The sequence below is a fragment of the Geospiza fortis genome, unplaced genomic scaffold (assembly GCF_000277835.1).
Source record: "Geospiza fortis unplaced genomic scaffold, GeoFor_1.0 scaffold194, whole genome shotgun sequence".
NCBI lineage: Eukaryota > Metazoa > Chordata > Aves > Passeriformes > Thraupidae > Geospiza > Geospiza fortis.
The window spans coordinates 1,109,519-1,122,460 of NW_005054322.1; the positions used below are offsets into that span (position 1 = coordinate 1,109,519).

General features: G+C 48.3%; 1 protein-coding gene across 1 annotated transcript in view; it reads left to right on the top strand.

Annotated features, from left to right (window-relative positions):
* Positions 1–1,547: 1,547 nt before the first annotated feature.
* Positions 1,548–12,942, top strand: part of CNMD (chondromodulin) — a 29,970-nt gene continuing 18,575 nt past the window's right edge. The window contains exon 1 of the mRNA XM_031056779.1: positions 1,548–1,679. Coding sequence (XP_030912639.1) covers positions 1,548–1,679 — 132 coding nt within the window. The remainder of the gene's footprint in view (positions 1,680–12,942) is intronic.

Genomic DNA, 12,942 nt, shown 5'->3' on the forward strand with positions numbered 1-12,942 from the left:
AGAACATGGCAGGGCAGAGCAGGGACGCTCCTGGGGCATGGGAAGGAGCAGGGGGGTTTGCCCAACCCGGCTGGGAGCAGTGAGACAGCCTCCATCTGACTTTCCTAGGGTTTGTGCTCCCAGGAGACACATCCTTCACCTCCTCAGGGGAAATTTCCACCTCTGAGCTGGAGCAGTGTCTGCAGAAAGAAATGAGCCAGGAGGCAAATTCCTCTTGAAGTAATCCAAGAAGAGAAGTCCTGTATAAGAGCTAAAGCCAAGGGAGGGTGGTGCAATCAGGTGAGAAAAGCCCATGTGTTCAACCCCCCCAGCAGCCGGAGGAACACAAGGCAGGGAGCTGCCTGGGCTGGGGACAGGCACGCAATGACCCACCGTGGGTCCCCAGTGTAAAGCCACCAGCATCCCCTGTCACCATCCCACCCTGGCACCCAGGAAAAATCCCACCCCACCTCAGGGGCCCGGAACCAGTGTCAAATAACCATGGCTGTACAGGGTATTTCAGGAATGCTAAAAGGTTAGTCTGCAAGTCACTCCAGTTTACTTGGTAATTCAAAAGTATATAATTTGAATTCTTAAATAAAACCCTTTAGGGGATCTCATTACTCTGTGAAGAGCATTAGCAAAACACAAGTTGTCAATCACTTTAGCCAGCTGACAAGCTAGAAACCAGATGATGATCCAGGCTGAGCCAAATCAGCAAAGGGGAAGAAAAATCTCTCCTGGATTTACCTCCACGAATGACGAATGACAAATGACAAATGACCAATGATTTTTTTAAAGAAATGAGCATTAAAACATTCATGGACAAATCACCAAATCTCCTCAGACCACTGAATTAAGTTTAGAGGCTACTCATTGTCTGAAAAATGTCCGGCCAGAAGGCGCCCATTTATGTTCCATTGCTTGCTGCCTGACAAATCTCTGGGCTCACAAAAATTCAGCAGATTAATAAGCTGATCCCACTGCTTAACTAATTGCAAGAAGCAAAAAAGTGATTTGAGTAGCAGTGCGATGGTCATTACAAAAATATCCACTGGCTTTGGAAAATTGAGGGCACAACATTTTTACCTCAGAGGGCAGATTTATGTAGGCCACAAAGTGCCTTGGGTATTTCTTAGAGTCCTCGAGTTTATTCATGTATTATTTCCTCCGAAATCCAGTATATTCTTCCAGCAGGCAAGAAACTGGGGCTTCTGCGTACAAGTTTCATCTGCTCAAAATGTGAAAAAATATAGATCCCCTTAGCACATTCTGCTACACTAGAAGCAAAGTGTAAAAGAAAAATTCCAAATATGTAGATTTAAAAATAAAAACACAGAACTCTCCTCCCTAACAGGGATTTGAAGGAAAAAAAAATCCCTCAGCCACAGATAGGTCTAGACTTTAATTGTGGAGCTGCCTAAGAAGAATTGTTGGCCTGAGGTCATTTTAATCAGGTTGCATGTCAGCTTGCAAAATCTCCAAATTAGCTTACAGCTTGGGGAGAGAAAGATGTTTTTCTTTCCTGAAGAACGCAAACAGATTGTTGTGACATGTTCTCAGTCATCATGACAGATCAGATCCCTGCTTTGCGCTGTGAGCCGGGAAAGAAGGCAGCCTCTTCTCCAGCTCCTTCAGAGATTTGGGCATCTCCCACTTTGTCAGAGCTGGGGATGGAGTTTACAGAAATCCTTATGAAAGTGAGGTTTATATGCAAAGACTCTGATAAAAGAGACTGACCTTAATTGGGAAGCAAGTTTCTTTCACAATTTTTAACAACCTCCAGGCCTTCCTATCAGTCTGATGAAAGGGAACGTGTGAAAAGAAACAATCTGTATTTATGCAGCAGAAACTATCATATCCTGAGCCACGCAGAGAATGACAAGGAACCGACTCATCCTTTTAAAAAAAGGATTAATTTGCCATTTTCTTCCCGAGGTTGTAAAAAGCAAGAGTGTGGGTGGATTTCACAACAGGCTGAGTACTTTAGTTGGATTTACGGTGAGCTCTGAGCCTATGTGAGACACTGCATTGTGGTGTGGAGCAGCTGACCTGGGGTCATGGCCCTCCTAAGGTGTCCATAGCTTATGTGTCCAATTCAGTCCCTGAGCTGTAGCACATTTGGATACTGTTTTTAATGTTTTTTATTTCTCCATGTTCAGTTTTTCTCATCATCACTAGATGGTTCCAATGGGATCACAGGGGAAAGAGAAGCAGGAGGACAGGGTCTGGGGCAGTGACTTGGTTTCATCTTGAAAGACTCCCAGAGGGAGAGGTAAGTGACAACTGGCTGGCAGTGGGACATGTTTGACCTGTGTGGTGGCCTCCACAGGTCTGCATCTGAGCCAATTCCCAGCAGTGTCTCATTCATGGGAGTGAAAGAAATTAGTGTCTCTAAATGATGATTCCTCCAACTTCTAGCTGCTACCTCCTTCTCTTAACTAGTTCAGGCACCCCATCTAGAGAAAAGGAATCTGTCCTTGGTAGTGGCTGAGGGCTCAGTACTGTCTGCAGCTGAGAAGAGCTGTATACAGAAGCCCAAGTCCTGCCTCAAGACCCTGGTATGCCACAAACATGTGCATGCCTGGATAGAGATGGATCTGGGACCACTTTTCCAAACCAGGAGAAGATGCCACATGCAACAGACGCACATGCATTCGCCATGAAGGCATCATCCTGAGTAGCTGACATAGAATCATAGAATCACTTGGGTTGGAAAGACCTTTCAGGTCATCAAGTCCAACCCTCAACCAGTACTGCCAAGTGCACCACTAAACCATGTCCCTGAGTGCCACATGTACATGTCTTTAAATACCCCCAGGCTGCCCCTTCCCTGGGCAGCTTTTACTGTGTTTGACAACCCTTTTCTGTAGAGACATTTTTCCTAATATCCAATCTAAACCTGTCCTGGAACAGCTTGAAACCATTTCCCTTTGTCCTATTTCTTGTTACTTTGCAAAGGAGATCATCCCCCACCTCGCTGCATCTTCCTTTCAGGGAGATGTAGAAGGTAGTAAGGTCTCCCCTGAACCTCCTTTTCTCCAACCTAAACAGCCCCAATGCCCTAAGACCCTCCTCAAAAGCCTTGTGCTCCAGACCCCACCCCATCTCTGTTGCCCTTCTCTAGACTCACTCCACTCCCTCAATGTCTTTTTTGTACTGAGGGACCCAGAACTGGACAGAGGATTTGAGGTGTGGCCTCACAAGTGCCAACTGCTGGGGGCAATCACTGCTCTGGTGCTGGCCACATTCTTTCTGATCCAGGCCAGGATGCCATTGACATTTTTGGCCCCCTGGGCACAGCTGGCTCACGTTCAGCTGCTGTTGACCAGTGCCCCCAGGTCCTTTTCCAAAGGGCAGCCTTCCAGCCCCTCTGTCCCCAGCCTGTAGCTCTGCCTGGGGTTGTTGTGACACAAGGGCAGGATCCTGCACTTGGCCATGCTGTACTTCATACAATGGTCTTGGCCCATTGATCCAGCCTATCCAGATCCCTCAGAAGAGTGTAAGACATAAGACTTCAGGCCTTTAAAACTGGATGGGAAGAGACAGTAGGGTTGTGTCTATTGGGACAACCCCTGGTGTCAGGAGAAGAGCCTGTATTTCCCTGTTCCTGCTCTTTCCTTAGGTGGCTTTGGAAGCCAAGAGAAGTCACACCCATACATCTCAGGGTAGAAGCTGCCAGTTTATTTCTCCCAACAGCCTCCACATTGACAGCATAAAAATCTTCATCCTTCCTGTTGTAAGAGTTTGGAAAGTTATTTTTCTGTTTTCTGGCTCCCTGCCATCAGCCCTGGTGGGACCCAGGGCAAGGCAGCAGTGCCACGCAACCCAGATGTCAGCAAACCATTAATCCCAAGGGACAGACCCCTGGGGTGAGAATCCCGCTGCAACTTCTCCAATTAGACAGCTTACCTCCTGCTTTGCCTCTGCTCTAGCCATTTCAGACCGAACATATTTTATTGTTCAGCCTCCTAGTTAAATGGCTGGGAAGCTCTGGATGTAAGCACACGGAGATTACTGGTTCAATAATAGAGTCAGGCACATTGGCTTTACATCGTTTTGCTAATAAAGCTGCAAAATAAAGCTGTTGACTCTTCTTTCATCAGCATCAGCCCCATGAGGCTCTCCCCTGTCTCGCCTGGTGATTAGAGCGGAGGACTGGGAACATGGGTCTGGAGTTCAGCCCTTAATGAGCCTCCTGTTCGGTGTGTTTCACTCAGGGCTCTTGACCTCTTTGCACCTCGGCCAACTCAGCTGTAAAACTGGCTGAAGGATGGACCTCGTGGAAACCATCCACTGTGCCCCAGTTGAGCCCTGAGTCCAGATTCCATGGGTAAATCCAAAATAAAAATCAACAACAATTTGAATCAGCGGTGACCCAGCTCAAGTGCCATGAGGACGTCAAGCCTTGCCAGTGTAAACAGTGCTCAGTCTCTGGGGTCCCCCATTACAATGTCAGAGCAAATCTAAGAGCTATGCCTGCAATTTGTGCTGCAGTGAAAGACAGCAGTGCTGCAGCCTCCAGCACACGCAAGGCAACGTGGTGCCAGCTCTGGTATCCAGGTGCATCAGCGCCTGCCGCACTGAGAAGTGCTGGGAAAACTGGGTGCCATGTGTGGTCCCAGATGGGGGAAGGAAGGTCCCCCTTACTCCCTAATACTCTGAGCTGCCAGACAGGTGACTTCTCTTCCCTCAGGGAGAAGCTGGCATGAACCATGCCAAGGACAGGAAAGCCATAGTGCTCTCTCACACCATGTCCAAAATGTTTCCAAACTGTCCTGCAGTCAGGATGGCAGTTCTGTCAGCGCCCGTGGCTCAGTGCAACAGGAGGAGGTGAAAGGAGGTGCTGGCACAGCTTGTTTGCTATGTAACACCTTCAGGTAAGACAGTGATGCTCAAGGGAAGCCCTGTCCCACCACCTCACCCAGTCCAGCGCACACACACATCTACTCTCATAAAACACTGTGATTTCTCTCAAAGTTGGGAGCAATTGAGAGCTCTTTCCCTGTTAAGTGGGAGGTTGCAGGTCAGACTTCTAGGTGGCATAGAAGAGCCAGAGCTTCCAAGCTGTCATTTAAAGGTGGGGAGCAATGAAGAAGAGAGAGGCACCATCCCTTGGGATTTCAGCAGTGTGGAGTCAGCTTTGTACATGCCATTTGTCACAGCGGGCTTAGCAAACTGAGCAAGAAACTGTTTCCAGACAGAGCAAGAGCACCTGGGATCCACTTAATTTAGTCCTGTGGCAAGGTCATTTGCTCCCAAACCTGCTCTGCACCTTCTCATACAGTCCTGTACTGTGCAGCCATGTGGAGATGAGACTCCTGAAGCAAAAAGCTCTTCCTTAGGCATCAACAAGAATCCCAGGTGTACTTCTCTGCCTGTCTTAATATTATCCTACCTTGAACCATGCAGACATACCCAGCCAAGCACAGGCTGGGAAAAGGCTGATGTTGAGAACTGTTTTTCAGAGCCTTCCCCATACCAGGTACCTACCCCTTATAACCCTAGCTGCCCCAAAAAGTGCCCTGTAGTGACTGGTGAGTTGTAGGTGTGAAGAAGAGGCTGGAATGAAGCATCCTCTGGAGCTGGGAAGGTGGGTATTTGCACAGCATGATGGGATCAGTGCTGGTGGCTGGGCATGAGCACAAACCTTCAGCGTACAATAGCGACCTGTGTTCTGGTGTAAGGATCCTTTTGCTGAGGATTTTCCATCCCTCGAGGAAAATATGCTAACAGGCTTTAAATAATTAAACAAATCACATTGCAGGCAAACCCAAGTTGATCTTTAAAATGCATTATCCTCAGAAGGCACTAGAAATGCTCAGTGCTTTCCTCAGAGCTCTTCACACATTAACTAATTCATCACACAAGGGACCACCCAGCTGCATCTCGACCACAGAGCAAATGCTGTGCCAGTCTCTTCCGCCTTTAAAACTATGTCGCCACAGCTGGAGGCCAGGTTTCATCAGCACCAGCCAGCTGAGGCAGTGAGGCAACAAAGCTCTTTTCATCAGGCCAAGTTTGCACGGAGGACATTTCTCCCACAAAGCCACTTGCTGATCCCAGATGGAAGGCGGGTTTCCCTTGTGGCTACAAGATACTCTGGGGCAGCTGCAACCACCTCCTTGCAGGAAAGGGGAGTTGTGTGTGGTAAGGATCACAGGTTTGGCTTTGCATGGGCAGAGGCCAGGAAATCAGCTACCTCGAGCCTCTCCTCTGGGCCACCAAGGCCATGGATGGTGGAGAGACATTTGCAGGAGACAGAAGACAGGAAGGCAGAGCAGCTGCAAGGCAGTTCTGTCCGCCTAGCACAGAGCCATTTATCTGGCTCACTGTGAGCTAATTGTTCTTATCCCCCAAACCAGCCCCAAAACTGCCCTGATGATAGGTCCTTGCTGTCCCTGACACACTATGCAAGGACAGGTGAACAGCTTGAGGCAGCAACCAGAAGGTCTGTCAGCCACGAGAAAGCCTGGCTGCTGAGGAGCAGGGAAAGTCCATGCCCACCCCCAGCCAGTGTCTCTCAGCCAGGTGTGCACTCACAGGACCCCAGGAGGACAAACTGGTGGACAAAGGGACTGCCACCCCTTCTCCAATCAGAAAGGTTTCCTGTGGTAGTGTTTGCCACCCTCAGCTCTCCCCCATGCTGTGCATGGCCCAGAGCAGATGGGCTATAACACGTGGAGTTTAAATTATTTGACAGTTCCCTTTCAGGATTTGGGAACACCATGGAAATGACTGCTCATGGTGCTGCTGGGCAAGCCCTGATAATGTGCAGGGCATCCTGGGGCCAGCTGCAGCTGTGAGCCCCAGAACAGCCAGCTCTTCCCAGCAGCTCATAATTCCCTCTCCAAACTCACCTGGCCTCCAGGGCCACAGGCTGCCATTCCTCTCTCCATCCCTGCCTCTGTCCAAGGTGAAAGGTCCATAGCTTTTTTCATGCTATTTCTCAAGCATTTGTTCCCCTCAGCAGTCCACACTGGACGCACACAACAACTCTGCTGCTCCAGGCTTACCAAATAACATCTTTGAGATCGGAGATTTGGCCTCAGCCAGGCCAAAATTGTCATTCTTGCTAGCATTTCATTTCATAAGGAAAGTGGAATCATAGCACTGTCTACTGGACTTTCCAGCAGGAACTCACCCCTTTTCTCATCCATATTCCAACATAGGCACAGAGGTCCTTAGGGGCAATGCAGCTCTCACAGCTTTCAGTGGGATACAGAGGTCCTTGATGGACATGTTGTAATCTCATGGTCATTTCTGAGGGCCAGCAGGCTCAAGAAAAGTGTTCTGAAGAGAAAAAGCCCCACAGGACTAAAATTTCTCATGATTCTTTCACTCTCCTAGGCTTAGTTTATGAAATCTGATGTGAGGGAGGGCATTTTGGAAAAAAAAAAATATTTTTTTAAGTAAAAAAACCTAATCTGGGGAAAGAAGTATTGTAGATTGTCTAAAAAGAAAAAAAAAAGCCTGATGTAAGAGACAAAATAATAGAACAGAAAACAGGTGAATAAGGATTAAATCTTCTGGAATGAACTCTTTCAAAAGTCTCACAGAGGTAATGAGAGCAAAAAAAATGTTTAATGTGTTGTCAGAAGGGTGAGTAAAATACACAGTTCAAGAGACTGGATTTGTAAAAAACATTCTGGGGCTGCAGATGCCTGTGGGACAATCTCATTGGAAATATTCTCTAAAGTCGGGTCATGAAATTATTAGGAGAGCAGCCCATAGATCGAAAAAGAGAAATATAGTTGATTCATGGGTGCTTTTGGGTGAGGGGAAAAAATAGAAAGCTAGGCTCAGCCTTTGCCACAAAGCAAAAAGAGACTTAGCAGATTTCTCATCAAAGTGTAAAGAAGCCTCTGGGAAAGAAACAGATTGATGTTACCAAGTTGTTTAAGATAATAACTACATCCAAAGCATGGAGCTGTGGTTGGAGGTTAAGAAGGAGAGTAGTCTATGAGCAATTTGCACAGAGCAGCTACAAAAGAGACCACATCGTTAAAGGTAGGAATTGAAAGCATGTAATGACAGCTAGTTATTTTATTTTATTTCTTTAATTCAAGGAAAACAGAAGGCACAGCCACTAGCTAAATTAAGAAGAATAAGATGAAGACATATGGATAGATGGGAGCCCACCCTGAGGAAAAACAAATCAGCCTTTAGTGTCCTGCGGTGAGGAAGAGCAAACTGTGACGGGCCATATGTCCTCACCCTACCACAGGAGAGAAGAGGGAGGATTGGGATGAGCAGGATCCTGCACCAAGCACACTTAAGGCTATCCTGGGGCCAGCTCAGCTGCACTGGGTTGTCCTGCTGGAGATGCATCCCAAGCAGGGCAAACAGGGATGCTCGTCCTCTCCAGAGTAGCATTAGAGCATGGACCTTGCAGGGCTTTCCAGGGAGAATTTCACAGCCTACCAGGAAAAGCAATGTTTTTGGTGTTTGAAATTGCATGAATTGCTGGTCAGAGAAGGGAGGACTGTGTTAGTGGGGGAGGAGAGGAGGAAAAGTGAGCATCCCTGGAGCAGCAGAGTCCAGGGACACCACAGAGATGAGAGCCATGATGATGACAAACATACATGGGTTTTCATCCTTTGGCCTCACTGCCAGCAAGAATCTCTAGAGTTTTATCAAAATTCTTAGGCTGTCACAAGCTAAATAACTGGTTTTAGGAGCAGAGGAGCTGCGGTGGGGCTTCTATGAGAAGCGGCCAGAAGCTTCCCCAGTGTCCAGCAGAGCTGATGCCAGCCAGCTCCAAGACAGATGTGCCACTGGCCTCGTCTGAGCCCATCAGGGACAGCAGTAGCACCTCTGGGGTAACAGAGTTAAGAAAGGGGAGGAAAAGCTGGCAAAACAGCAAATGGAGACAAGAGTGAGAATATGTGAGAGAAACAGCCTTGCAGACACCAAGGTCAATGAAGGAGTGGGAGGGGGCGCTCCAGGAGCAGATGGATGCCAAAAGGAGGCTGTGACCATGTGGGAAGCCCACACTGGAGCAGGCTCCTGGCAGCAGCTGTGGCCCCATAGAGAAAAACGCCCAGCTGGATCAGGTTTGCTGGCAGGACTTGTGACCCTGTGGGGGACCCAGCCTATTCCTGAAAAAACTGCAACCCATAAAGGGACCCAGGCTGGAGCAGTTTGTGCAGAACTGCAGCCATGGGGAGTTCTCATGCTGGAGAAGCTCATGGAGGACTGTGTCCTGTGGGAGAGACCCCACACTGGAGCAGGAGCAGAGTCTGAGGAGTCCTTTCCCTGAGGAGGAAGGAGCAGCAGAGCCAACATGCCATGAACCAACCACAGACCCCATTACCTGTCCCCCTGCACCACTGCAGGAGAGAAAGGAGAGAAAATCAGGAGTAAGGTTGAGCCTGGAAAGAAGGATGGGGTAGGGGAAAATTTTTTTCAGGATTTGGTTTAATTTCTCATCATCCTACTTTGATTTGATTGGAACTAAATCAAACTAATCTCACCCTATCCTTATCTTGACCCGTGAGCCTTTTGTTATATTTTCTGTCTCCTGTCCAGCCAAGGAGAGGAGTGATGCAGCTTTGGCAGGCATCTGGCATCCAGCCAGGGTCAGCCCACCGCAATACCAAAGCCAATATTTTCTTTTTCTGCAGGACTTTTTCCTCCAAGGACTTTGGTTATTATTGAGGAGACATCAAGTATGTGGAACCTGAATTGGCACCATGTTATAGTGGTGTAAAGCCATGGAAAAGCAGAGCAGTGAATCAGGTGCCCAGTCTCAGTAACCCTCATACATTTTCATTCAGGCCATAATGGAGTTCAAACAACTATTTGGACCACTTAGAAAATGAAGATGAAATGCATAAGGCACCACAAGAGACTTTCAGAAAGGCACACAGCATGACCAAATCCTTCTCATTTTTAATATTTCCATTTCTTCTTCTAAACTTTTCCTTTAAACTTGAAAATAATGAGAAAATGTGCTTCCTTGAGACAAGCCAGTACTATCAGCTAAACAGCCTCACATTCATCGTAGCACTCTAAGTGCTCTGGAATGCTTTTCAGCCCAGAGGATAATAGTATTAGACGACCAGAAAGGCTGTCCTGTAAAAGACTGTTATTATGATTTCCAGTCTCAGAAGTTGGCTTAATCCAGCTGAGCACACACATGTTATTTAGAGAGGAGACTGAGCTCAGACACTGCTATCACCATCATCTTTATTGCAAATGAAGGGTTCAGCCAGTGAAAGGCAAGTCACGTTTTTTTTGTCCTAAGCCCTGCAAATAGTGGCTGTTGCAATCGTCTTTGCACTCTGCAGCAGAGTCTGGAGCTGCTGAATGCAGAGCTGTTTGCACAGATTTGCATCTGTCTAAAAATTCCTGTTTTCTCTCTTGTCACCTAATCAATCAAAAGGTAAAAGATGCACTCCCTGCACCCTCCAAGGAAAACAGCTCTGTGCCCACACAAAAGGCAAAGCATGAGCATAGGGGTTAGCTAGAGGTGGTAAGCTGTGAACCCTGTAACAGGAGCAATTTTTTTCACTGCTTGAAATTTCATGCTGCTCTTCCTCTGTCTATGGAACAAAAGAAGAAAAGGCAGTGATGCTCTGAATTGGGAAAAAAATAATCTAGGATTGTTCCCTGCATGAGAAAAATATGTTTGGAGGATTACTTGGGGTATTTGCACCTTGACTGGAGGAGGAAATGCTGCACAGCTTCTCTCCCAGGGTTTAGGCAGAAGAGCTCCCTCCCAAAGGACTGGTTCTCCCACCCACACTTCCCCAGGTGAGCAGGACCCATCTCACACCCCAGCTTGCCAAGGAGCAGCAGCCAGGCACCAATCCCTGTGGGTCAGCTTGCAACTGGCACCACTGCTTGGAATTGCTCTAACCTGCCCATGCCAAAACCTGCCAGGGCCACTGCTGCCCCATCTGTAGGGTGGGGGTGAGCCTTCCCACTCCATCCTTTTTGCTCCAGGGGGGATATTGCATTTCATCACACAGCACTGGAGTGAAGGCCCTATTTGTGAATATCCAGCACAGAATTCCACCTATTCATTCTTGCACTGGCAGTGTCTCTGCTAACAGCCCTTGTCAGGGCAGCCTCAGCCACACTTTTGCAAGACAAAACAGCTCAGCCTCCCTCTGTCCTTCCAGTCACCTCCCAAGAAAGGAGCCACTGGTCATCAGATTCATGCCAGGATGGGAGGGACAGCAGCTTCCTCTCCTTAGTCCCAGAGAAGCAGCTCAAACAAGCTGAACCCCAGTGAGCAGCAGCTCTTCCCGGGCAAGCACTTCTTCCCTGGCACATTTCCCCATGGGAGACAAGCACAGGGACCTTAAAATAAATCTGTCTTTTTAAAGCAGAGATGCTAAATGAAGGTTTGAGATCAAAGGCTGGGATTCTCACATTTTGCCAAGATAGACATATACATTCACGAGATTTTTGGTGTAACAAAATACTTGCTAATGAAGAGGATCATAATCTTATTATTAGCCCGAACTACCACAGTATGTCATTCAAGAGCGGGTTGGAATATGTCCTAGTTTAGGAAGTTGCACAGTGGGTTTTGCTTTTGATTTAATGAGCTGTGATTGTGTTTATTTTCAGCAGCAACTATGCCCGTTAAATTTTGGTTGAAGGTCTGATCGTTAACGACAGTAATCGACGGAAAGGATGAATTTAGGTTGAAGGGGAGGAAAATGGGAATTGTATGTCTCTGGGATTCAGTCAACACAGGATGCTGGAATTCAGCAAACACAAGGTGGTCAGGAGAGCCTGCACTTTCTCTGCTTTTGCAGTGCCTGATGATGGGTTTTTAACTACTGGTTAACTCAATTAAGGGGATTCAGACATGGAAAAACAAAGATTTTTGCTGTTATGGAGTGGGGCACAGAGGTGTAGGCAATCAACAGTGGGGGCCAGACTTTCCTTCTGTGGGATGAGCCATAGTGGGACAAGGTCATCAGCTGGCTTCCACTATCAAGATCACAGAAATTCTAAGATGGCCGGGGGAACATGTCAGTGCTGTGTAACAATTGAACAACATACCAGACGAGCAAAATGGAGAAGAAAGGGGAAGAGAAATATAGAGATGTGTACTTTGAAAAAAAGCATTGCTGCAGCAGAGCTGGTTGGTGTAGGCCCTGCTCTGGAGTGAGAAGGGGCCCACTGCAGCAGGGTTTCCCCAGATGAACCCTCCCCACTGCTGCCTGCCTGGGTAACTGGAGCTGGCATGACGAGCAAGAAGGGCAGGGCGGGATGAGGCGCAACTCAGACCCACCCCTCCATCACACTCCTTTTGCAGCTGGTGTCTGTATCTTGGTTTCCAGTCTTACAAAGGATGCTGTGCTTTGTGTTTGACACCATCAGCCCCAAAGGGGTCCAGCACAGTTTATTTTCCAGCATCAAAGCGTGCATACACAGGCACATGTATGTATGTACAGGCAGGACATCCATAAGGGGCATGAAGGAAACACAGACATGGACAGACACGTGGATAGACACACACAGCCAGTTGTAGCCTTTAAAAGCTTGCCATGTACAATATTAGAATGGTTGTGCCCAGCCTGGACACGGGGCTCAGCCGGAGGCTGTTGGCTTGTGCCAGTCAGCGAGGTGTTTTGTGGAGCAGTCACCGACCAGCAGTTTGTCAGCTCCAGCGCCTGTAAATTCCTGTGGCAAGTATGAAAAATCAGTCAACACGTTGTTCTATTTTAAAAGCTGGGTTTTTTTATGACGGCCGTCTGTCTCACGGGGCACCCCTTTTCTCCACCACGGCGGTGTCCCCTACCCCCCAGACCCCCTCGGGAAGGGGTGAAGCTGGAGACGACACCCAGGAGTCGCTCGGAGGGGACGGCGATGGGGCAGGAGGACACAGCCCCAGAGATCTCCCGGCTGCCGGGCGGCTCAAGGGGCTCATTGTGCCCGGGGCTGGGCGGTGCTGCCCTCCCCGCGGGCCGGGGCTGGCAGCGGGGCGGGCCGGGGCGG